Source organism: Triticum urartu, chromosome 3A (assembly GCF_056163025.1).
Source record: "Triticum urartu cultivar PI428250 chromosome 3A, HENAU_Tu73, whole genome shotgun sequence".
NCBI classification, from domain to species: Eukaryota; Viridiplantae; Streptophyta; class Magnoliopsida; order Poales; family Poaceae; genus Triticum; species Triticum urartu.
The window spans coordinates 680,017,364-680,043,439 of record NC_141875.1 but is presented as its reverse complement, the minus strand read 5'-3'; the positions used below and the strand labels follow the sequence as shown (position 1 = coordinate 680,043,439).

At 45.0% G+C, this 26,076-nt stretch overlaps 1 protein-coding gene and 1 pseudogene across 2 annotated transcripts; both read left to right on the top strand.

The window, feature by feature from the left end:
- Window positions 1-9,691: 9,691 nt before the first annotated feature.
- Window positions 9,692-11,449, top strand: LOC147981511 (putative F-box protein At3g16210). The gene is made up of 2 exons (XM_087517136.1): window positions 9,692-10,726; window positions 10,855-11,449. Exons 1-2 carry the CDS (start codon window positions 9,766-9,768, stop codon window positions 10,890-10,892), a joined length of 999 nt encoding a protein of 332 aa, XP_087373262.1. The 5' UTR covers window positions 9,692-9,765; the 3' UTR covers window positions 10,893-11,449.
- Window positions 11,450-17,607: 6,158 nt separating this feature from the next.
- Window positions 17,608-21,223, top strand: LOC125527432 (uncharacterized; annotated as a pseudogene). The gene is made up of 6 exons (XR_015599378.1): window positions 17,608-17,886; window positions 17,983-18,208; window positions 18,966-19,826; window positions 20,056-20,204; window positions 20,323-20,436; window positions 20,909-21,223. The product of XR_015599378.1 is annotated as an uncharacterized LOC125527432 (transcript).
- Window positions 21,224-26,076: the final 4,853 nt, after the last annotated feature.

Here is a 26,076-nt window from a genome sequence, read left to right as displayed (position 1 = left end):
TGTTGATCGGAAAGAATGTAGAATTTTCTGGAAAGCATAAAGGAGTATTTGAAAGGAGTTTTTCAAAGAAAGACCTCGATGAAGCTTCTTACACATTGAGCATCAAGATGTATAGAGATAGATCAAAACGCTTAAGTTATTTCAATGAGTACATACCTTGACAAGATTTTGAAGTAGTTCAAAATGGAACAGTCAAAGAAGGAGTTCTTGCCTGTGTTGCAAGGTGTGAAGTTGAGTAAAGACTCAAAACCCGACCACAGCAGAAAATAGAAAGAGAATGATAAGTCATTCCCCTATGCCTCGGTCATAGGTTCTATAAAGTATGTTATGCTATTTACCAGTCCTATTATATACCTTGGCATCTTTCTGGCAAGGGAGTACAATAGTGATCTAGGAGTAGATCACTGGACAGCGGTCAAAATTATCCTTAGAGGACTAAGGAAATATTTCTCGGTTATGGAGGTGATAAAAGAGTTCGTCGTAAAGAGTTACGTCGATGCAAAGCTTTTTACATCAATCTAGATGACTCTAAGTTTCAATCTGGATACATATTGAAAGTGGGAGCAATTAGCTAGAGTAGCTCCGTGCAGAGCATTGTAGACATAGAAATTTGTGAAATACATACGGATCTAAATGTTGCAGACCCGTAGACTAAACTTCTCTCACAAGCAAAACATGATCACTCTTTGGGTGTTAATCACATAGTGATGTGAACAAGATTATAGACTCTAGTAAACCCTTTGGGTATTAGTCACATGGAGATGTGAACTAATCACATAAAGATGTGAACTAGATTATTGACTCTAGTGCAAGTGGGAGACTGAAGGAAATATGCCCTAGAGGCAATAATAAAGTTATTATTTATTTCCTTATATCATGATAAATATTTATTATTCAAGCTAGAATTGTATTAACCGGAAACATGATACATGTGTGAATACATAGACAAACAGAGTGTCACTAGTATGCCTCTACTTGACTAGCTCGTTGATCAAAGATGGTTATGTTTCCTAACCATAGACATGAGTTGTCATTTCATTAACGGGATCACATCATTAGGAGAATGATGTGATTGACTTGAACCATTCCGTTAGCTTAGCACTTGATCGTTTAGTTTGTTGCTATTGCTTTCTTCATGACTTATACATGTTCCTATGACTATGAGATTATGCAACTCCCGTTTACCGGAGGAACACTTTGTATGCCACCAAACTTCACAACGTAACTGGGTGATTATAAGGGTGCTCTACAGGTGTCTCCGAAGGTACTTGTTGGGTTGGCATATTTCGAGATTAGGATTTGTCACTCCGATTGTCGGAGAGGTATCTCTGGGCCCACTCAGTCATGCACATCACTATAATCCTTGCAAGCATTGAAACTAATGAGTTAGTTGCGGGATGATGTATTACGGAACGAGTAAAGAGACTTGCCGGTAACGAGATTGAACTAGGTATTGAGATACCGACAATCGAATCTCGGGCAAGTAACATACCGATGACAAAGGGAACAACGTATGTTGTTATGCGGTTTGACCGATAAAGATCTTCGTAGAATATGTAGGAGCCAATATGAGCATCCAGATTCCGCTATTGGTTATTGACCGGAGACGTGTCTCGGTCATGTCTACATAGTTCTCGAACCCGTAGGGTCCGCACGCTTAAAGTTCGATGACGGTTATATTATGAGTTTATGTGTTTTGATGTACTGAAGGTAGTTCGGAGTCCCGGATGAGATCGGGGACATGACGAGGAGTCTTGAAATGGTCGAGATGTAAATATCGATATATTGGACGACTATATTCGGACATCGGAAAGGTTCCGAGTGATTCGGGTATTTATCGGAGCACCGGGGAGTTACGGGAATTTGCCGGGGAGTGTATGGGCCTTATTGGGCTTTGGGGGAAAGAGAGAGAGGCAGGCCACACCCCCCCTCCCCCAAGGCCTAGTCCGAATTGGACTAGGGGGAAGGGTTGCGCCCCCTCCTTCCTTCTCTTCTCTTTTCCCTTTCCTTCTCTCCTACTCCTACTACTTGCAAGGGCTTCTAGTTCTACTAGGAAAGGGGGAATCCTACTCCCGGTGGGAGTAGGACTCCCCTAGGGCGCTCCATAGAGAGGGCCGGCCCCTCCCCTCCTCCACTCCTTTATATACATGACCAGGGGGCACCCATAGACACAATAATTGATCGTTTGATTTTTTAGCCGTGTGCAGTGCCCCCCTCCACCATAGTGCACCTCGATAATACTGTAGCGGTGCATAGGCGAAGCCCTGCGTCGGTAGAACATCATCATCGTCACCACGCCGTCGTGCTGACGAAACTCTCCCTCAACACTCGGCTGGATCGGAGTTCGAGGGACGCCATTGGGCTGAACGTGTGCTGAACTCGGAGGTGTCGTGCGTTCGGTACTTGATCGGTCAGATCGTAAAGATATACGACTACATCAACCGCGTTGTGCTAATGCTTCCGCTTTCGGTCTACGAGGGTACGTGGTCAACACTCTCCCCTCTCGTTGCTATGCATCACCATGATCTTGCGTGTGCGTAGGAAATTTTTTGAAATTACTACGTTCCCCAAAAGTGGCATCCGAGCCAGGTTTTATGCGTTGATGTCATATGCACGAGTAGAACACAAGTGAGTTGTGGGCGATATAAGTCATACTGCTTACCAGCATGTCATACTTTGGTTCGGCGGTATTGTTGGATGAAGCAGCCCGGACCGACATTACGCGTACGCTTACGCGAGACTGGTTCTACCGATGTGTTTTGCACACATGTGGCTGGCGGGTGTCAGTTTCTCCAACTTTAGTTGAACCGAGCGTGGCTACGCCCGGTCCTTGCAAAGGTTAAAACAGCACCAACTTGACAAACTATCGTTGTGGTTTTGATGCGTAGGTAAGAACGGTTCTTGCTAAGCCCAGTAGCATCCACGTAAAACTTGCAACAACAAAGTAGAGAACGTCTAACTTGTTTTTGCAGGGCATGTTGTGATGTGATATGGTCAAAGCATGATGCTAAATTTTATTGTATGAGATGATCATGTTTTGTAACCGAGTTATCGGCAACTGGCACGAGCCATATGGTTGTCGCTTTATTGTATGCAATGCAATCGCCCTGTAATGCTTTACTTTATCACTAAGCGGTAGCGATAGTCATAGAAGCATAAGATTGGCGGGACGGCAACGATGCTACGATGGAGATCAAGGTGTTGCGCCGGTGACGACGGTGATCATGACGGTGGTTCGGAGACGGAGATCACAAGCACAAGATGATGATGGTCATATCATATCACTTATATTGATTTCATGTGATGTTTATCTTTTATGCATCTTATCTTGCTTTGATTGATGGTAGTATTATAAGATGATCTCTCACTAAATTTCAAGATAAAAGTGTTCTCCCTGAGTATGCACCATTGCCAAAGTTCGTCATGCCCAGACACCACGTGATGATCGGGTGTGATAAGCTCTACGTCCATCTACAATGGGTGCAAGCCAGTTTTGCACACACAGAATACTCAGGTTAAACTTGACGAGCCTAGCATATGCAGATATGGCCTCGGAACACTGAGACCGAAAGGTCGAGCGTGAATCATATAGTAGATATGATCAACATAGTGATGTTCACCATTGAAAACTACTCCATTTTACATGATGATCGGTTATAGTTTAGTTGATTTGGATCACGTGATCACTTAGATGATTAGAGGGATGTCTATCTAAGTGGGAGTTTTTAAGTAATATGATTAATTGAACTTTAATTTATCATGAACTTAGTCCTGGTAGTATTAGCATATCTATGTTGTAGAACAATAGCTCACGTTTAGCTCCTCTGTTTTATTTTTGATGTGTTCCTAGAGAAAACTAAATTGAAAAATATTAATAGCAATGATGCGGATTGGATCCGTGATCTGAGGATTATCCTCATTGCTGCATAGAAGAATTATGTCCTTGATGCACCGCTAGGTGACAAACCTATTGCAGGAGCAAATGCAGACGTCATGAATGTTTGGCTAGCTCAATATGATGACTACTTGATAGTTTAGCGCACCATGCTTAACAGATTAGAATCGGGACTTCAAAGACATTTTGAACGTCATGGATCATATGAGATGTTGCAGGAGTTGAAGTTAATATTTCAAGAAAATACCTGACTTGAGAGATATGAAGTCTCCAACAAGTTCTATAGCTAAAAGACGGAGGAGAATAGCTCAAGCAGTGAGCATGTGTTTAGATTGTCTGGGTAATACAATCGCTTGAATCAAGTAGGAGTTAATCTTCCAGATAAAATAATGGTTGACAGAATTCTCTAGTCACCACCACCAAGTTAGTGGAACTTTGTGATGAACTATAGTATGCAAGGGATGACGAAAACAATTCCCGAGCTTTTCATGATGATGAAATCGATGAAGTTAGAAATCAAGAAAGAGTATCAAGTTTCAATAAAAGGGAAAATGGAAAGAAAGGTAACTTCAAGAAGAACGGCAAGCAAGTTGTTGCTCAAGTGAAGAAGCCCAAGTCTGGACCTAAGACTGAGACTAAGTGCTTCTACTGCAAAGAGACTGGTCACTGGAAGTGAAGTAATAGACTAACATCATGTTTAAAAGAATGAAAATGGATTCATTCCTTCATATGCTTCTTTCCAAAATATGCGGGAGAGCAATAATAGGTCTAGTTTATGCAATAATAGGCGGAGGTGGAGCAGCGGAGATGGAAGATATCGGTAGGCACAGGATTGAAATGGAGCGGGGGCAATAGGGCATTTCCTTGATTTTCACCTAGTCGGAATGATTTCTTCAACGACCTATATTTCAGGACGGATGGAGTACCAAATAAGCAGCTCTCCTCTTGTGCAAGATCTACCGTCCATTAGCCACTAATTCTATGGGCATGCCGGCCCGCCCGAGGCACATGTGTAGGATGTGCAACTGCACAGGTCCCCCATAAAATGCACCCCCTCTCCCCCCCCCCCCCCCCCCCAAAATAGTTTTTTTATTACAACAATTCGCTAATGAAAAAAAATTAGTCAAATTCTTCTAAATAGATAGCACTAGCTACAGAGAGTATTTACTCCTGGAGAATCGGGCCAGGTCTTTTGTCGTGGGAACGCAAGCATTTTTCACACTTTGCCCTTGGTCTTGCCAATTCTATTTAAAACGAGTGATTTCTGTGGCTACGGAGGAGTTGAGGAATACAACCGAAATACTACGAATTCTATATAGAACTAGTGATTGCCTTAGCTGCAGAGAGATAGGATTAATTGTAGGTAAATTACTAGCATGCCCGCGCGGCGGCACGCCGCGCCTGTTGAAACATAATATGAAAGGTCTTTTTGTGGTGATGGAAAAGTTTATGTGTTAATTTTCCATCTAATGGCTCAGTTGTTGCTTGTTTTTTACACTATGATGTACTCCTGTATGAACATTAAGTTCTTATATATGGATGCTGGAAAAGTTTATTTGTTAATTGTACATCTAATGGCTTAGTTGTTGCTTGTTTTCTACATTATAACGTACGCATGAACATTAAGTTGTTATATGTGGACACTGGAAAAGTTTGTTGAATAAAACAGTTGCTACATTTCATACAAGGGGGAATACAATTAGAGCTTGCATGCTAAATTTGTGTCGTTATGGTAAATCATTTCATCGTTCTACGACCACATGCTAGATTGGTGTTGATGATGAAATGGCAGAGCGCCTATGCAAATTCTTGGATGCGATTCTGTGCACTTTGACACCAAGGTATGTCACTATCGAGACAATGGTGTGTGGTTGCTGTGGATACATGCGTAATGGTATGGTATCTGAAAAATTGTCATAGATTATTGTTCGAGTTTTGATTTGTCTTGTGAATTCATTTTGCTGAAAAGTTGCATGTTGACAGGCCATGTTGAGTTGCCATTGTAAGGTTCATGCAAAATCTTGAACACTAAATAAGTTTCTTTTTGCAACATTGAATGCTTGATGAAGAAGCCATAGCCCCGGCTGGTCCAGAGACGCCGCCACCCCTGGGTGGTCTGATGCGCTATAGTCTGCAGTGTAATGTTGTTGGGTGCACCGTGCACACTACAGTGCTACAACATAATGTAATTATGTTTAGCACGATTAGCGCCATATCGAGCAAATTTGCTAAATATAGTGTGCCCCTTCCAAATACGCTATAGCGACACTATAACGGTGAAATAGCGCGCTTTTTGTTTCGTTGATTATGACATGGGTCTCTGTATTTTAAAGCAATATGGGGATATGCATTCACCATTGATTTATATTTTAGTATAGTATTGCGAAGAGAAAACCTGATCAATGCTACAAAATTAGACATTTCCCCCCTTAGCCCAGCATGAATAACAAAAAAAATACAATGATCATATTCGCCATAGAGAATGATCATTTCATTCATGTAAGACAAAATAAGAAGAAAACACTGATCTTGTAAGTAATGCAGAACCGGAAGAAACTGGAAAGGTTGCAGCCCGCGCTATGTCTTCCATGAAGAGCATCTCATTGTAGATGAATAAGAAGAGCAACGATGGTAGATAAGGCATTCCTTTGTGATATAGTGCACTGTTCTGAGGAAGTCAACCAGCTGATATGAAGTTAGAGTCATCAATGGTAGATAAGTGACGCATATTTTCAAAAATAGGTTATGCAAAAAGGGATGTTGTATATATCACACACCTTCCATTGGGAACAGATTCAAGTGGAAGTTACCGATGAAAGAGAAAATACTGGAAGTCCCTAGATGGGATTCTGCACTTTAGAAAATTATAAGGATGTGTTAAAGATGAAATTAAGTGCATGGATATGCCCTTACTTCGCGAGACCGCTAGTTCTCGTCGCGCGTCGTTGGTGGTTTATGTATAGTTTCATATTTCACGTTGGATGTGTTTTATGTGTTCCCTGACTCATTGAAACATCTCAAGTAGTCATATCGCATGGAACAGAAAAAGTAACAGGAGTATCTACATGGCCACACAACCACAACTTTTCCAAAGTAAAACTGTATACACAACATTATTCACAAAAAAACAGGGGATAACAACAGCAAGCTCACAATTTCTTTTTCCTTTTTTGAAATGGGGATTTATATTTAAAAGATATATTTTTACAATAAATGAAAAAACGCTTTATATATTAAGAAACTATATATATATACATACAATCAGTCGAAAGTTGGCTCACCACACAGAGTGGGACTGCATCCCATAACACACCGAGACTTGACACACAACCACCTAATTTGTCCCAGACATGGACGTTTGCATTAGCAGATCGATGAACCTTATCAAATTAAGTTGTGGACATGAAAAATAAAATCTATCTAATTTCTAGGACACTTGCATTTTTTTTTTTGAGAAAAGGACACTATTGCAAAGTCAGACACTTACTGTGTCAGATAAAAAATGATGGGCTGCATGGATCATTGTTTCGAGGCCTTGAAAACATCCAACTCAGACTTTTTTTTTTGAGGAATATGTCAAGCCCTTCATGACAGCGTCTTTGGTCCACACCTCTGCAATGCTCATGCAGGATACCGTTTTGGAGATGTGCATACTATTGAAGACGCATATTACGAACTGTCCTAAACCTCAATGGAAACAAAGACAATGAGTAGGAGGAGTATAGTGCTTCAGTGAGTAGCCCCAGGGCATTCCACAGCTCGACCCGGCCCTGCAGTGAAAGCAACATATGTTCGACTGGCTCCATCGCGGGGCAAATATCGCATAAGCATAACTGAAACCGACAGTGTCGAACATATGTGCCATCAGGACGACATATTCAGTGCGCACCAGTCCGTGGGAGGGCCGGAGCCTGCAGTTGCCGCAATAGGCAGCGGACACCCTAACACTGCCGCCGCTTTCTGTGGCCAGGGCGAAGTCAGCAAGGCTTCGGGCAACGGCGACGGCGGAGCCGCTGGAGGAGTAGCCAGAGATACGGCCTGGGCACAGGGGTTTTGGCGAGGCCGCGAGAGTGCCGTAGTGCGCTTTCTTGTTGTTCATGCTGTAGACCATCTCGTCCATCACCGTATTGGCCCGGCCATGCCCATCACGGCCGCGGCGATCGCGGCCAGCACTCTGCGCCATCTCCCGTGTATGCAGGTCGACCTCGTCCACGGCTGACTTGCAGCTGGGCTGGCGCGAGCTCAAGGCGGCGGCCTCCCATCTGCGCTGGAAGGCGGCGCCGGGCTGCGGCCAGAGAGACGTGAGAGGGCGCAAGGTAGCCGGGCCGTAGCGACCTCACACGCTGAAGGCGGGAGGGCTGCATAGGGCGGCGGGGCAAGCCGCAAGCGTCGTTGTCGGGGAACGACTGCGAGTTGTCTGGGAGTGAGGACGCGTTGCCGCACGCATCACGCGTCTGACTGCCATGACGACATCGAGGTCTCTCGATCGCGCACCTTTCCTACGCCGTCTGTCCTGCCTGTCATGTTCACGTCTGTGATGATCGAGACCCAGAAGCTCCACCGCCCTCCATGCCGAATCCACTATGATCATTGCACACAATATCGAACACATGCAGGTGTGCGTGATTTCTCACCTCTTATTTGAAGCTGCCGAGGACCATGGGAGGTGGCCCAGGAGATCGTATCGTTCCCGCCATAGCCGAGCATGATATGACAGGTTCGGAGCATCTGGTGCCCGACCTGAGGAACTGGCCATATGATCAGTGGTTGTGTGATCCCACATACGCAAAGCGGAGGCGGAGGAGGTGCCTCTGTCGGAAGGGCGATGGAGTGGCCAGCGCCGGGAGGGAAAACGGGGGCCCGACGATCGAGGCTCGTAGAGGGACGGGCCAACAGCGAAGTCATGAAGGGGACGACCGCAGGCATCTATTGGTGGGATTTGGGAGATGTGCGACCAAAAAGAAAAACACCTCCTTTTATAGGGACATACAACGAAGGTGATTGAGTCGTGCACGTTTCTAACTGGACAATCTAGAGATATCTATTATCGCCTACATCCATCAATCGACACAAAAAAAGAAGAAGAAAGGAACACAAATGCCTACGTTGAGCAGCCGGCCATCTAGAGAAGCCTGGAAACGATCGATACATGCACGTGGCGTGAAAAACTTGCCGCTGCATGCATGCAACTGCAAAAAAAAAAAAAAAACCACCGCCTACCCACCGCTGCATGCATGCAACTGCAAAAAAAAAATCCACCGCTGCATGCATGCATCTGCAAACAAAGCAGCAAAGATCAATCACGTCACGCATCTATGCCCCCCGCCATGCAGGCTCACCTCCACCGCCCCGGTTGACTTGGCACAAAATCCTGAAGAAAATCTCTAGGTGCACCACAACGTGTAGATAGCGCGTCAAAATTGTGCTTGAAAATATTTAATGGAGATAAACTTGAAGATTTTTGGAAAGTAAGTTCTAGAAAGATTGCTCGGTCCAACTACAATACATATTAGATATTAATTAATTCATCACTTTGCATTTTCGCAATACATGTTTTTTTGCAACAGATAGTTCTTGGAAAAAATGTGTTGCTCATATGGTAAATTTTAGAAACTTCTTTCCCTAACTATTTTCTTAATTTAATTAGGCCTGAACTTTAATTTTGCATCGGGCCCCCAAATTCTCAGGTACGGCCCAGTGGCCATTCTCTCGTCTGATGGAACCCTAGGATCAGATCCCTGGTGGTTCCCATATAGGAGTATATTCTATCTGCCCTAGAGCTCCATCACCCCCGCCGTCACTTCCACTTCACACCACTCCTCTTGCTTTGCTATCGAGATCCAGATTGAGCTCCCGGCCAGCCGACGACCATGGCGGAGGCTGCACCGCTTTCCCCCCACCGCAGCCTCCCGGAAGAAATCTCCATCTGGGAGATCCTCGTCCGCCTGCCCCCCAAAGCCCTCCTCCGTTGTCGTGCCGTTTGTCGCACCTGGCGCGGTGCCACCTCCACCCACGACTTCCTCCTTGCTCACCATGCCCGCCAGCCCGCCCTCCCCCTCTTCTACGCCTCCAATTTCAAGTGCGACGGCGACCGCGTCAAGTCCCTAGACATCATTCCCTTCGACCACCGAGTAGGGATCGCCGCCGCCGACCGGCTCCAGTCCGTCGCACGAATTGACCTCTCCTATCCCGGTCTGGAGTTCTCCTGCGATGGTCTCCTCGTCTTCTCCGTAGGCGAAAACAGAAATTTGTCTGTCTACAATCCCGCAACTCGTCAATATGCTCCACTCCCACAGATTGCTGGCTTCATGTTACTGGGGATGTACCTGCACAGCCCAACCGGCGAGTACAGATTATTGTTGTACTTGAGTGATGCAAATCTGGGACACAATGGCTCCTATGTCTTTTCAGTAGGCTCCGACCAGCCGCCAAGGTACAAAGGGTATCCCAATGCATTTGAATTGATGTTCACCAGACCCATTTTGTTCCGTGGTAGCCTGCATTGGCAAATTCTAAAGAGCGCGGGCAACATGTTAAAGGTATTCAACACGACCGTTGAGTCATTCCGGCAGATGCGTGCTCCGCTTCTTCCTTACCCCGCTCACCTGTTTGAGATGGATGGAATGCTCAGCATGTTCAGCTTTGATGAGGCAACCAACACAACCATTGATATCTGGATGTCACAAGACTATGACAATGAGGTATGGGCCTTGAAATACCGGGTTAAATTACCAGTTGCAGATCTCACAGTGCGGTTTGGAAAGTTTGTTGAGTATTGGAATTTCATGGTCACTTCTAGGGATGGTGATGTGTCCATGCTGGTCAAATTTGGTGAGTGGCTACTTCAGTTTGACATCAATGGCAAGTTTAGTGCCAGTTTCCATTTTAGAGGCCTTTTTCCTGCTGAACATTGTCTCAAGCAAACTCTTGTTCAGCATACATTCTTTCCAATGCTACAGGGTTATGTTGTGAAAAATTCGCCTTTCATCGGATGTGATAGCTGTCCAGTGAGGCAACGCTTCTAAACGGCCTAGCGGTATCCTTATGAGCTACAATATCGAGTTTGAGCCCGCAGGCTTCTTTGTTGATGCATGTCAAGTTGTGATCAAGAAGCTCTCACTGTTATGTGGTTGCGTGAAATCTATGCATGTTTTGGTACCAAATTACCAAGTCATTTTGGTGTGTGTCTGAAAGATGTGCTCCGGTCTGCCTCATGTCTCGGCTATACTCCTATTTATTAGGTAGCAATCTACATGCCTCATGTTTCTGTTTCTTGAACTGGAGGGTTGACTTTACCTTTTTTCTTGGTCTTCGTTTTATTCCATGAAATTATGTACTGCTCTTCTCAAAGATGAATTCTTATTATTTAGCAATCTTGATGTGTCTCATGTTTCTAAGTTCTGTTCTAGCTGACCATTGAATGTGAAACTTGAATGTGGCAGATTGATTATCCTCTCAATTTCTTAACTTGCTAATATCCTCATGAGCTGCTATGTATAAAATGGGTCCACCTATGGGCCGGCTAGTTTCTTTATTATGATCAAGAAGCTATCACTATTACATTGTTGCATAAATTTCGTGTGTGTGAACATCCTATTGGGCCGAATGGCTACCAGTTCTGTTGTGGCTGGTTATGAAATTAGGACATATTATCCTCTTTAATGACTGGAAAGTTGAACTTGGGTTTTTAAAGAGCTTGAAGCACTGCTCGTTGAAGTGCATGATTGCATTATAGTCAACTTAGAGAAATGTTCGTTCATTCCTCTTCATGTATTCATTGCTTCTGGTTAGATGTTAAAAAGCAATGCTATAAACCTGTCTTTGCTGTTGCGTTGTTTGTGATTAAGCTTATCATGGTCAGGCTGGGGTACAAGATTGTTTTCTCCTTTAGACTCTGTAACTACCAGCCATGTTCATTCCCTCTGATCAGTGCAAGACCGTCTCGAGTACCATTGGTCTCAAGCAGATTGTCTCAAGTTCACTCTGATCATTTGTTATCGGATGTGCCATTGCAGGATCACTTGAAGCGCACCCACATTTAGTTTTATGTAGCATGCTACATACTGGTGAATTTTTTTTTTGTATAGGTACAATTTACACTGTTGATGCAACATACAAGCTGAACACCAGATTAGTATAGTCTCTGTTTTTTGTTGCAGGGTTGCAGTTCTTGTACCAGAGCTAACTGACGGACTGACTGCTGTAGAGCTGACACTGATCCTCCTTTTTTTTATTTTGAATACTTAGCCTTTCATCTGACGAGAAGATTATGTTGTGAATACTTGGCCTTTCGTCTGAGGGTTGTTGACTGTGGTGGTGCTTCTTATTGGCCTAGCTCTTCGTATCTACATGACATGCAGTATGTATTAACCGGATCCACTATGAGGCAACTATATTCTTTGTTGATGTATTAGAAATTATGATGAAGAAGCTCGGATTATTTCACCGCACAACCTGATTACCATGTGTGTGTGACGATAATGAGAAAAAGGAAGGTCAGCAAAACATGTGCATTGAAGCAAGGCGGCGGAGGATCTCTACTCCTAATGGAGCAGTTGGTAGTCTCGCTTTCAGGTTTTTTTTGTCCCACCTTTTATGATTTTTTTGGTACCTCTTCCCACCTTCGCTGGTTTTTTTTCATAGATTTTTTTCGTCCCCTTCCCACTTCATCAGTTAATTTTCGCGTCACCCTCTCACACAACAAAAGAAATTTGAACAGATCAGAACTTTTTATACTGGCGCAAGTTATTTAGTGTTGTAGAATCAACCAGGAACAATCTCTAAAGATCAAATCTAAATTAATTAACCTTACCTTAAATCACTCAATCACATTAATTAGAAAACAAATATTTGATTTAAAAAAAATCGCTCAATCACATTAACCTTACCTTAACTCACGGATGGTAATCAATCTCTAAACAAATGAAAAAAATACATCGAGGGAGCAGTAAATAAACTCTCTTCTTTATGACATGTATATGATCTTACCTTCCCTCTCCGTTGTCTGAGCATTCTTGATTCTCGAGACTGATGCTTGGGCTGCGTCACTGGGTCGCGACGGTGCCGGAGGACGAGGACGGCGAGGCCGGGTGCCGCGGCACTGCGTTGGCCGTGGCCAGTGAAGGGGTGAAGAAGGGTGGTTTCCCTGGCCCTGGCCATGGCCCTGGGAGTTGGTGCGGTGGAAGCGGCACTTGATGGACCCGATGTAGGTGGCTGGCGCGCAGACAACACAAAATCAATAGCTAGTTTGTAGGTATCCATCCAGTACCAGATCCAATCACATCACATGGTGCGACCAAAATTCAAGTATGAAACACGCAAGGGCTTCATCTTGCACAGTATTTTCATTTCTAGTAGTGGGGCGTTCGCTAGTTGTGTGATGCACACACTTGTCAAATCTACTAGGCATCAGACTACTGATGCTTCTCACCTATCAGACCAGTCCACGGCCATTGGATCAGATGCATGTTGGCCGTCAGATTTGGTAGTAAACTCCCTCACGTGATTTATGGATTGTAGCGTTATTTTTTTTGAGCGAAATTTGTGGCGTTAATTGACTGTGCATCGTAACTGCTATGCGTGCATGGGACCAAGGATAGGCCTGGTCGTTGTTTCCTTCTTCTGAGATTTGTGCTTCCAAGAATTAGTGGAATATAAATCCTAACCATAATTTGTTTCCAGGTAGTAAACCAGCTCCGTATCATAACCATAAATTAGTGGGAAATAATTCATATCATAACCAGAATTTGTTTCCTGCTTCCGAGAATTGTGCTTCCAATAATTATGCTTCCGAGGATTGCTTCCGAAAATCGTTTGCTACCATATTTACGGGAGATTATGTGCATCTTTATGCCATGGAAACAATCCTTTTAAACGTCAGAAGCATGTACTTCAACTAAATCTAGTACAATATGTACCCTCAAAAAAAAATCTAGTACAATATGTACCTATATTTTTCCGAGACACATTTTTATGCAACGATGAATTAGTCTATCTTATATTTTTAGGAGATGGAAATAAATTTTTTATGTAAAGGAAGCATTTTTGTTCTATAATGAAGACATTTGCTTTGCAAAGAAATCATCGGCATGAACAAAAAGAATGATCAAGCCCTTGAAACAAATTCATAAGATATGCAAAAGTATTACAATTCCTTTTTGCAACTAAATAAAACACTATTACATCAACACTTGTTACAAAAGCTGGTCATGGACAACAGATCTGCGGTGCCACAAGCTCTCTGTTGTTCCAGTATAACCGACAACTTAGAGCGGTGACTGGTTTGTCTCAATTACAACGTGCTCAGCATCATTGCAAGGCATCGTGCGGACAACAAAGAAGCGCATTTGGAATTGGGTGCAGGTGTCTGTACATTAGAAGCATGCAGTTAGAAAGACGAAAGCACAAACTGTAGTTGTTGATACTATAAAGGGTGCAAAAATGCATTTACAATAAAAATTCACCAATAAAAGTGGCACCGGTTGAAGCACATTATAGTAGTCCTTAAAGAAAATATGGCTGCTAATGATTCCATCAAAATGATTTTACCAGAAAATTAGCATACAGTTACAATGCTTGAAGCAAAATTCACTATACCATAGAAACATATGGAAGAAACAAACGTAGGAAGCATCAGCTTCATTATATCGTAGCATATATCAAACACACTGGAAGCATGGATGGTTTTTTTTTTGAATTGGTAGCACGATTAGATGCAGAAAGTTGTGTTTGGCAAATAAGTTAGGAACATAAATTAATTAGCTAATACAGTACAATACTAAAATAGTCTGTTCTCAATATAACTGAAAACATGTATGAGAATGAACTATTTCCATGAGAAAAGCTAATTTGTCAACCTAATTATGGACTATTGACAATCTAGACTGAAGTACAATGAGACCATTACTTTGAAAGCGTGGATATTGGCAATCAGCATTCATGCTGACTAACATAACACAAGAGTATAAAAAAATGGAGGCATGGATGAAATACTGGAAACATATAGATACTTGCACACATGATACCGAAGCACTCATATGTGATATAGATCAAAGGAAGCACATAGAAAACTTAATGCACAGATCCATGAAGCATTGCACATATGTGACAGCGAAGCACAAAATTACCACTTGTGGCCATGTTGAGGAACCGGTTGCATCCATGGCAGGAAGCATCAGAAACGGTGTCAACTCGAATAAAGGAACCATGTAGAGGGATGCCACGGAGGAGTAGCGTCGGGCGAGGTCATGGTGGAGGACATGATGCGTTGTTCTATACCGTCGGCCATATGATCTGAACGTCAAGGAGCCTCGTTCGTCGGCGGCAGGATGGAGAGCCAGATCTGGAGCGATTTGGGAGGAAATTGACCAAACTGGAAGGAGGGAGGTGCGGATTTTGCGGGATTGGGGGAGTGTCGTGGGTGTGCCAATTATATGTGCGGAAATTAGGGGTGGATGGAACGTACAGGATATTGTCGAAGCTTCTCTTGGCCATGCGATCAAAACGAAATCAACGGTGGAGCAGCGGTCTGACAATTGGAAGAGATCTGACGTCTGACTATAAGTGTTTCCCGCTTATAAATGGCATGTGTCTGCGGCCCGTCCCAATTTATAACTAAAAACGGCTCATTGTGAAGAACTTTTTTCTTCCGGTTACAACTTGCTATTTTCTCTGGTTCAAAAAATAGGTGAAGCTTTTTAAGCTGAATTATTTATTAAATAGAATATATTATCTACCTATCTATACCTCTATACCTATACCTATACCTACCTACCTACCTATACTAATTACAGACTCTCTAAAAATTCTCACATTAATTAGAAATTAACAGCCGTTAATCTAGAGTGAGACTGCGTTATTACGGTCTAGATTAACTTACGTACAGAAAAATCCAACAAACCTTTAAGCCAACTTAGTTTGGCCAAAAACAGATTGATTAGAAAGCCCTACATCTTTGAAGCTGAAAACGTGGCCCATAATGCTCTCACGATTCTGGAAAAACGAGTTAAAAGAAAATATTTCCAGCATATCTTCCTCCACCGTCTCCTCTTCTTCCCTGTAAAAAAACAGCAAATCTGATGAGTCCCTATCTCTCACGTCTCTCTCCGAAGCTTTCATGTTTCTCTTCCTCCCTCATGTCTTTTCCTCCCCAATGAAAAACAGATATGTATCTGTCTTAAATTGGAGGAAACCTTTCAAGAAAAGAGTCCATCTGATCAAGAGAAAATACATGGTGTTTGATGAACAGCTGGCTCTCCTGATCCAATCGATGCTCAACTTATCTCCGAGCAAGATCTGCTTTCCATCTCTCGCTTGGTTTCCCGCAGGAAGCGCACACGGCCTCTCCATGTCTCCGCCCCACAGCTGGGGCCTGATCTATCCATACTACTCTAGATTTGATGTACCAGACTCCCAGGTTGATGGACATTCCTAGACCGCCAGAGTTGCTGTTGCCATCAGCGGAGAGAGACATGGAGATCTTCTCAAGTCTGAACATGGAAGTGGAAGGTGGAACTTGACACCCTCCTCACTGGCAATTTATTTTCTGCAACTAGCTTGCATGCAAGATAGACAAGGACACTCAAGAGGTACATGGACTTTCTAATGTAGACCGAGGTATGTGCTCTGTTCTGTACTTCATTTATTGAATGGCTGAACTGCAGAATTTTTTGGTTCTGTTGGTAATTTATTGACGAATATTGATTGCAAATCAGCAATTCTCCGTTCAGCTAGCCATAATATGTTTTAGATGAATCGAGCAATGCGCAATGCTACTAGATTTTCTACTATATGTTCTAATAACGACCTGGGAACTGGTCAGAAGTAGAAACAATAACTTTAATTTCTCAGAAGTACAATATTTGTACAGACCCACACAGGGCGATGGCCATAGTTCCCCCAAGGTATGAAAAAAAGGACAAGACTTGCCTGCTCCCCACGCATGCTCCCATCCATGCTCCCGCGTACGTGACTTGATTTGATTGGAACAAAATAAGGTCCGGCCCCACCCCCTTAAAATCAGGGGGGAGATGATTAGATAAGAAAGAAAAAGGGAAAAAAGACAGCCGTAGGATGAAGTGGGAGTATGGATGGGAGCATGAGGAGGGAGCAGGCAAACCGGATCCAGAAAAAAAAGGGAAGTGATCAGATCAGGGACTAATTGGAGCAAATAAGGATCAGAATCTTTAATAGCGAAGAATTGACCACCATCTTTCCTTCTTGAGGAGATTCATAGATGGCACGGTTGCAGGATGATTTACATGGCTGGAACAAGATGTTCTCTTCAAGAATAAATTATGCTAACTTTTTTGGTTAGCTACAAGTATGGCACATAAAAGTAATATTTGTTTGGTACAAAGCTATACACCTACGCTTCATTACCTCTATGAACATAGTGGTGCAGACTTACAATTAGTGAACCCTAGGAAAGTTGTGATTAGTAAATTTATTTTTCATTAAGTAGTTGAGAGGAAACACTCCATACAATTTGAATCGATGGAGTGAAGATAATAATTGGGGTGCTCTCAGAATCACTGTTGATGTTAACATTGGTTCATTGTTGCACATGTCTAAAGAAGCCCCCACGTAATGAGTAATTGAGCGCGAGCTCAAATGAGCTCGTTATCCACGTCGTTGGTTAGCCTCTCTGGATGTGTGCCATTAATTTATCCTAGCGCTGGTGGTCATCCAGAAATCGGGTACTGTTCCAAAATACGTCCCCGGCAGCGGTGTCCAGTGGGCCAGATTTAACGCTGGGGAGGATGGCAGTTTGCCGCCGGGGAGGTGTTCCATGGATCAGAATCAGAGCCGCCGTCTGATCCGTGGATCAGGAAATTCGCTTTACTGTCTCGCCGCACGAGTCGAGTTGAATCCAGAGTCCAGTCGTCTTCTCTTGCAAAGCGACTGGCGATTTGAAGGCGACGACTGGGAGATAAAGGTCAGGAGCGGCAGCGGCGATCCAACATGGAGTTCTTGATGCAGCCGATCGGCAGGTACATCGATCCTTCCTTCGCCGCGCGAGGTTGTCTGCATTTTTCGGGCGTCTGGGTCAGCTTGTTGACAGCGATTTGTTTTTTCCCTTGGTTTAGATCTGCTGTGCTTGAGGAGATAGAAGAGAGCCTGGTGCCTGCCCCTCTGGTTGCCGATGGCGAAGTGGTGGCGGAGCATGCGGTGCAGCAGCATCACAGGGCGGCGGACAGCGGCAAAGCACAAATCAGGGGCGGAGGCCGCAGCGGGCAGAAGGGATAGCTCCCCTCCGACGCTCGAGCTCTCAACGGGGAAGACGAATCCCCAGGTGCCCGGATGGAATAAGAGGTAAGTGGAAAAGCTTCCGTATGTCATCAGAGATGCAAATATTTTAGTAAAGAAAAATTGACATCAGTAAAGAAATCAGGCAACTATATCTTTCTAGATTCAGAGTATTTAGTACAATGCATTTAGCTGAACCCTCCTGATATGAGAGATGCAAAGAAATTAGTGGAGAAAAATTGGTAGCACTAATGAAATCAGGCAGCTGTAATTTACCAGGTTTAGCGGGTTAACTCCATTGCATTCACGTAGTTGAAATTCAGATAAGAAAAAACTTCCTTATGTCATCAGATAAGGAAATATTTCAGTAAAACAGAGTAGTTTGTGCATTGCATTCAGTTGTAACTCATTGATATACGAGATGCAAAGATTTTAGTAAAGAAAAATTGAGTGCGGTAAAGAAATCAGGCAGCTGCAGTTTGCTGAGTTCAGAGGAATAAGTACACTGCTAGACGGAAATTATGTGATCACAGATGGAAATCAGACAGTCAGATAATGAAAAGCTTAATTATGTGATCACAGATGGAAATTATTTTATTAAATAAAATTGACAACACTAAAGAAATCAGGCAGCTAGAGATGTATGGGTTCAGAGTAGTTAGCAAACTGTATTAAAATGAAACCATTTGATATGAGAGATGCAAAGATTTTATTATAGAAAATTGGATTGCAGAAAAGAAATCAGTCAGCTATAGCTTTGTGGATTCAGAGCAGTTGGTACAATGCATTTGGATAAATCATGCCTACTGCCTGGTGTTTGCAGGCTGAGGCTTGGTGCTGCTGCACCAATCAGGACACCATGCCCAAATCGAATCAGTGCGTTCGACAAGGCTGTCAAATGTTTTGCAGAGAAACCGGCTGAAAATGTGATCACACCTGTTCTCGGCATTACATTCGACTCCTTGGGCGAGGCTTCTGGTGATGCTCTCACTGATTTGTTGTTAGTAAATCAGATACAGTGGAGTACAATTTTTATCTGAGAAGCTCATGAAAAGCGTGCACATAATGAAGAGATGCTTGGTTTCATTAGGGCTAAAAAATACCAGCTAAGCATATAGTGAAGACATGGACGAGGGATGCTCGCGACATTCTGCCACCTCATCTGATACAATACCAGAAGGACAGTATGTAGAACAACCCTTTTTCGTACAGAAACTTCACGATGTACATGCACGCAATGGAACTAGTCAGGCTGGGCGACACTAGTTTTGAAGCCTACAATCAATTGATGGAGTTGTTCAAGTCGAATTTGACAGTGATGTTACCCTATGCAGAAGTTAGGGATGGTCTTGGCCTCGAGGATAGACTGGCAGACAGGGGGGCTGTGGTGAATCAGACTCCCATGGAGCTGGTTTCGGCGGAACAAAACATGAACGCCAAAGCAGCTACTGCTGTTTTAGCTAACAATGATTCGGTTTCGAGGACAAGCAACAGGTTGGAAGGACTGCTGGCTCCAGCGAAAAAGAAAGATATGGGATGGCCAACGACAAGTACGGAGAAGGCTCCATATGAAGGTCTAAGCAAGAGGACTAGGTTTTGCACGATATGCTGAAAACAAGGGCATAAGCAAACTACATGCCCTGATGTGGTGATGTCCCTAAGCAACCTCGGAAGCCTGCCAAATGTAAGAACTGTGGCTTGCAAGTAGAATGCAGTTTGAGGGGCACCCGCAAAATAATTATAATAAATCAATGGAACTAAGGCTGGCAAGTAGAATGCAGTTTGGGGAATGCACTGGGTAGGAGCTGATGGGCTCATGATGTCTTTTCAATTATCTTATTTGCTATTGAGGCATATGCCTGTAGGTGACATGTTTTAGCTTCGGCGTAATCTAAACCATGGTTAATTTTTAGGTGTTGACATGCTTTTCGTAACTCTGCATATTGGCCAGTGGCTAGGTAATGTAATAAGTCGAACTGTGTTCCAGCTTGGCATGTCTGGTTTAGTTTCAAATGTTGGCTTGTCCCCAGGTTTTCATGAACTTGTGTGCATGCTTTTGAAGGTAAAACCCTTAGCCTTGGATTTTAAGAAATTGACTAGGACTACGGGAGGACAACTACTGCTGCTGAATTTCGGAATGTGTAGGTTTAATATGACAGACTACTGCTGCTGAATTTTAGGAAACTAGTGCTGCTGAATTTTCGAAATGTCTACGGTTAATATTCAGCTTATTGCAATCTGTAGGGCCCCTTGGATTTTATAAAATTGATGCTTATTATGAACAGAAGTTCGAAGTAATTGACCATATAAATTAGTGCTGCTGATTTTGGAAATGTCTAAACTTACTAAGACAAAACTAGTTCAAAGGCATGGGTTTTCCACTTTTCCTGAATGTATGTAGCGGCTAGACAGCAGCGAGTGTGTTTCATCTAAACTTAGGCCCTGTAGCACTATGCAAAATACATAAAGTTGTGACCGATCACCATAGCCAGAGATCAAGTGTTTGTAAAAAAATTATTTGTTCAAATTATGATTAGGCACTAGTGATAGTTACGTTTTGTGTGAAGAATATCCGGTGAGCTTTTCAGGAGTCATTGGCCCAAAAAAAATAGGTTTAATTGTAATGTTTTCCGAGTATGTTTTGAAATTTCCATGATTGTGCAGAAGTATGATGAAAGAAATGTGTTAAGTATATGTGCTCCACTACAAACGAACAATCTCGGCCAGGATGTGTAATCAGTTTGCTGATTTGTCATGCAGGACTAGGGTTGGATTAGTTGGCAGGACGAGGATGAAGTTGGTTCCGGCCAAGAGCAGCGTCGTGCGCTGGCTGTCGGCGGAGCAGCGTGGAGGCGCGGCACGGGGGAGGCTCAGCTGCTGCACCTGTGGCTGCATGCGCACATGTGCTGGCTGAATCTCCGCCTGGCTGCTATGGTCGAAGTTGTGGTCTCGCCTGTATCTCTACTGAAGGGGAGCCGACGGGTGCATAGCAAGGGGGGTTGCAGCACGTACGGCTGCATCAGCCCTGCGCGAGTCAGCTCGGGCAGGTACGTGTCCGTGGATCTAAATGAACCCGCATAGCTCAACCTGCATGGATTCTAACTTCAGACACGGAGTGGGGATCCAAGCTCCAAAAGATTGTTCTTCATGGTAGATGGGCACTTACATCTTTCCTGACGCATTTGTAGAGCGAGCTCGGCGCGCGCGAGGCGAAGGTGACCACCTTGTCGAGGTAGTCGGGGCAAGGGATAGGTGGCAACACTTCCTGAGGCTGCGAGGAAGAAAAGTGAATCTTCCAGAGTAAGGGTGTGTGCTGGTTGTCGGCGGAGCAGCGTGGAGGCGCGGCACGGGGGAGGCTCAGCTGCTGCACCTGTGGCTGCATGCGCACATGTGCTGGCTGAATCTCCGCCTGGCTGCTATGGTTGAAGTTGTGGTCTCGCCTGTATCTCTGCTGAAGGGGAGTTGCAGCACGTACGGCTGCGTCAGCCCTGCGCGAGTCAGCTCGGGCAGGTACGTGTCTGTGGATCTAAATGAACCCGCATAGCTCAACCTGCATGGATTCTAACTTCAGACACGGAGTGGGGATCCAAGCTCCAAAAGATTGTTCTTCATGGTAGATGGGCACTTACATCTTTCCTGACGCATTTGTAGAGCGAGCTCGGCGCGCGCGAGGCGAAGGTGACCACCTTGTCGAGGTAGTCGGGGCAAGGGATAGGTGGCAGCACTTCCTGAGGCTGCGAGGAAGAAAAGTGAATCTTCCAGAGCAAGGGTGTGTGCGCTGGCTGTCGGCGGAGCAGCGTGGAGGCGCGGCACGGGGGAGGCTCAGCTGCTGCACCTGTGGCTGCATGCGCACATGTGCTGGCTGAATCTCCGCCTGGCTGCTATGGTCGAAGTTGTGGTCTCGCCTGTATCTCTGCTGAAGGGGAGCCGACGGGTGCATAGCAAGGAGGGTTGCAGCACGTACGGCTGTGTCAGCCCCGCGCGAGTCAACTCGGGCAGGTACGTGTCTGTGGATCTAAATGAACCCGCATAGCTCAACCTGCATGGATTCTAACTTCAGACACGGAGTGGGGATCCAAGCTCCAAAAGATTATTCTTTATGGTAGATGGGCACTTACATCTTTCCTGACGCATTTGTAGAGCGAGCTCGGCGCGCGCGAGGCGAAGGTGACCACCTTGTCTACGTAGTCGGGGCAAGGGATAGGTGGCAGCACTTCCTGAGGCTGCGAGGAAAAAAAGTGAATTTTCCAGAGCAAGGGTGTGCGCGGTCGATGCAGTGCATGTATATATTAAAAAAAATGTTTGCTGGAAGCCACCGTTGGGTGTGTAACGGCTGAGCCGTGCACCACGACGCTAGTGTCCATCTGAGCCGGCTAGTGCTGGATGATGGATGTCCCAATAAATGCGGTCGGTGAGTGGGCCCTAGTATCTGGAAAAGCATCTCATACTACTCAGAATATGCAGTAAAATACATCTCCTGATGCGAATCTTAGCGCCAGACAACGGCTGGGATAACAGGTCCATCTGAGCTCGAGCTCAGAATAGGACTTTCGCCACGTAATCTTCCACCATAGATATGAATACCACAATTAGCTCTGTTAGTGGTGCTTTGCTGAATCTCGAGTATTAAATGAACACCTTATTTTCTATATACAATTAAAATGGTTGCTGATGGTTTATAACAATGCAGTCCTGAACATACAATGTGATTCTATTCATCCGAGTAAATATATACATAAGGACGGACTATGATGTTAACTTCCTTCGACATATTTGGTTTTATGTCAACAAACCATGTTCATATGTTCTACTTTTTTTTTCTCTGCAAACCGATCAGTACATTTTCTTAGTGTTTATGGACGTCGCACCACATTGGATGTTCGCCCTTTCATAACAAAATTTTGGCATAGACATTGCTGAATTTACTGTTTGCGATATAATGTATTTGCCAAAATCGTTTTAACTAACATTGGCTTTTGTAGTGAGGAGTGAGGACACCAAAACTTCCATAATTAGCGGATGCAATAAAGTATTTGAGGTTATGTTTGGTTTAAATTATTCAGCTGGAGCAGAGGCTCTATTTTATCTAATCTGTATATGCTAGCTGTGTACTACAGGTTTGTGGCAGAGTTATCTCTACTATTAAAGGGGATCGAACGTCGTGATGGTTCGACCTCCTCTTCCTATCGCTAATCGCTAGCTATCTGTTAGGATTTAATCAATTTATCTCTACTATTAAAGAGGGATCGAACGTCGTGATGGTTCGACCTCCTTTTTCTATCGCTAATCGCTAGCTATCTGTTAGGATTTAATCAATTTACTTGATTAAAGATTAATCCCTGCTATTAGTCTCCCACGTACGGTTGCTATTCTGGCAACCGACGCGGTGGTTCCTCGCATCTCTTCTGAAGAGACGCGTTCCTAAATCATGTCTTTTGGCCTTGTTGCATAAATATGTGTTTGTCATCAATAAAGAACAACACTTGAATCATTTGTTCTCTCTCAGATTACACTTCAATACGTTATCAGCACGCTTCCGGCGGAGCGATTCTATCGGCGTAGGGCGAAAGGAAAGGGCCATGCCCGAGACGGCGGTTACCCACGCACAGAGGCGAGGGCTATTCCTCCAACTCAATGGCCCTGGATCGCAGCGGACTCCGACGCCGCCGGCCAGGCCGCCATGCCTGCAACACTCTTGACAGAAAAGAAATCCAAAGAAGAGCGACATCAACTCAGAAGATCTTCAATTCCATCTTCCAGACATCCCGTTCTATCCTCCCATGGAGCCGTTAGCCTTGAGATTGGAATACCAAGAACAAGGAAAGGATTAGGAACGAAATCAAAGATCGACAAGAAACAAGGTGCTTCCTTTCCGATTTCTTTCCTGCACACAACAAATGCTACATGGAATCATTTCCTTCGGCTCTTACCTGGGATCGTCCTAGACGACGTCCGCTCTTCGCCAGACCACAACAGCCGGCGGCGCTCGGTTTAGGCTGGCAGCGGCCTGCATCCTCGCATGCCACAGCGCGAGCGAGGCAACGCCCTCCAGCGCTGTACTCCGGCTCTGGCGCGGCCCGGCAGAGCGATTTGGCGACGCACTCCCGGGCGACGGCGCTGCCGCACGTCGAGTCGCATCGCAACGATGGCATCAGCTTCATCTGGCCTTGGCCCCGCGCTGGACCAGAACACCGGAACCACCGGTTTCGCAGCCGCTCCGCGACGCCCGAGGCCGCGGCTCCTAGACCGTCCTCCGCGGTGAAGCCCCCTAGCGCACGACGCGGCCACCGCATTTGACGCGGAGCGACTTCGTCCATGGCCTCGCCTGCCGAGGGAATTGTCGCAGCTTCCGGCCGGCGCCCCCTGGAGCGCGCGCGCCGCGGCGGCTCGTCCTTCCGGTGTCGGTGACTTGCTCCATGCGCGTCGGCAAAGCAAGGCAAGGCGAGGCGACGCAGTCTGGCGCGACTCCTTCGAGCGCGCACGCAGCGGCGTCCTTCGACCTCGGCGCCCGCAAGGACGGCCCACAACCGTGACGCGGAGGCGACGGCGCGGCCCTTGGCTCACATCCGAGCAGGCGGCGCCCGAGGCAACGGCCCTCGGCTGCCCCCCCCCCCCCCCCCCCCCCCCCCTCCCCCCGCCCCGGAGCGGCAGCGCCCTCCGCGTGGCTCCCCGCAGCAGAGATGACGGCGCGCCGGGTTTCTCCCGCTCCTCGCCGACAGGAGACAGTCGCTGGCAGCGGGGGTCGGGGGAGCGGTTGCTCCCGAGGGAGACGAAACCACTCCAGGTGGTGAGCGGCTGGGCCGCGTGTAAGGCCGTATGGGCCAGAAGACTCATGTGTTTTCGGTCCATTTTAAATCCTGGACGATTTTGCCGAATTAATCCTACATTTTTCTTGATTAATTTTGAATTTTTGTCCTATTAACAGCAGTTTAACTCTGTTTTAGACACTGTTAATTACAGTACTTAAATTTCAATACTGTAAATATGTTGAGTACTATGTATTCCATACACTACAGGAAAATCCCGGTTTCCCGTGTGCTGGCATATAAGCCGTGTGCTTTTTTTCGGGCACCCGGCTTATGCTTCTCTAAGCCGAGTCCGGAGAAAAAAATACCCGGTAAATAAGAGGAACTCAGCTTATGGTCATCTATAAGCCGAGTACCGCAGAAAAGCTCACGGCTTATATGAAACACACGGTATCTACGTGAAAAGGCACCTGGCTTACAACACACACTCGGCAAAGACATCTGCCACGTGTCTGCAACCGCAGTGGTTGACGGCGCCGTCACGGAGCAACCTATAAGCCGTGTGTCTGGAGCAAGCACTCGGCTTATATGACATATAAGCTGTGTGCCCGAAGAAGGCACTCGGCTTCTAGGACATATAAGCCGTGTGCCCGATGAAAGCACTAGGCTTACATATTTGTGGATTTTTTGCACCACGTAAAATTTGTGCGAAATTAGTTTAAGATGGTTTTCATTGCATTTATATTTACTACTTAATTAGTATTATTATTCTAACCTATTTTCTGTTGACTAGTTTTCATGGGTCTTATTTGTAAAATTCTTAATTTAACGCCATTTTAGTATTTTCATGACTCTTTCGACACCCTAGCATACCCGCCAGCACACTACTAGACGTCTAAGAGGCCCCAACACAAGATTTGGTGGATTTGGCGGCATGGCTAGCCCCCGGAAGCCGCAGGCCACAATCGTAGACACGCGAAGATCAATCCGCATAGAGGGAATTGTTCATATACTTCTGCATCACCAAAAATTATGAAAAAATACCATACGTCCTATATCACATGTGCCCATGCCGTGTAAGAAAATCATGATTTTATCATGCTCTGAGTGTTCAATAATATTCACGCTGCACCGTTACCGCGGAACGATTATTATACCATGTCATCGCTGTCTGTGAGGGGGGCCACA

Excerpts from the sequence above, each read along its gene's own strand:
- LOC147981511 (XM_087517136.1), top strand. The coding sequence starts at position 9,766 with ATGGCGGAGGCTGCACCGCTTTCCCCCCACCGCAGCCTCCCGGAAGAA. Across the intron at positions 10,727-10,854 it reads GTCCATGCTGGTCAAATTTG|GGTTATGTTGTGAAAAATTC; the intron begins GTGAGTGGCTAC and ends CCAATGCTACAG.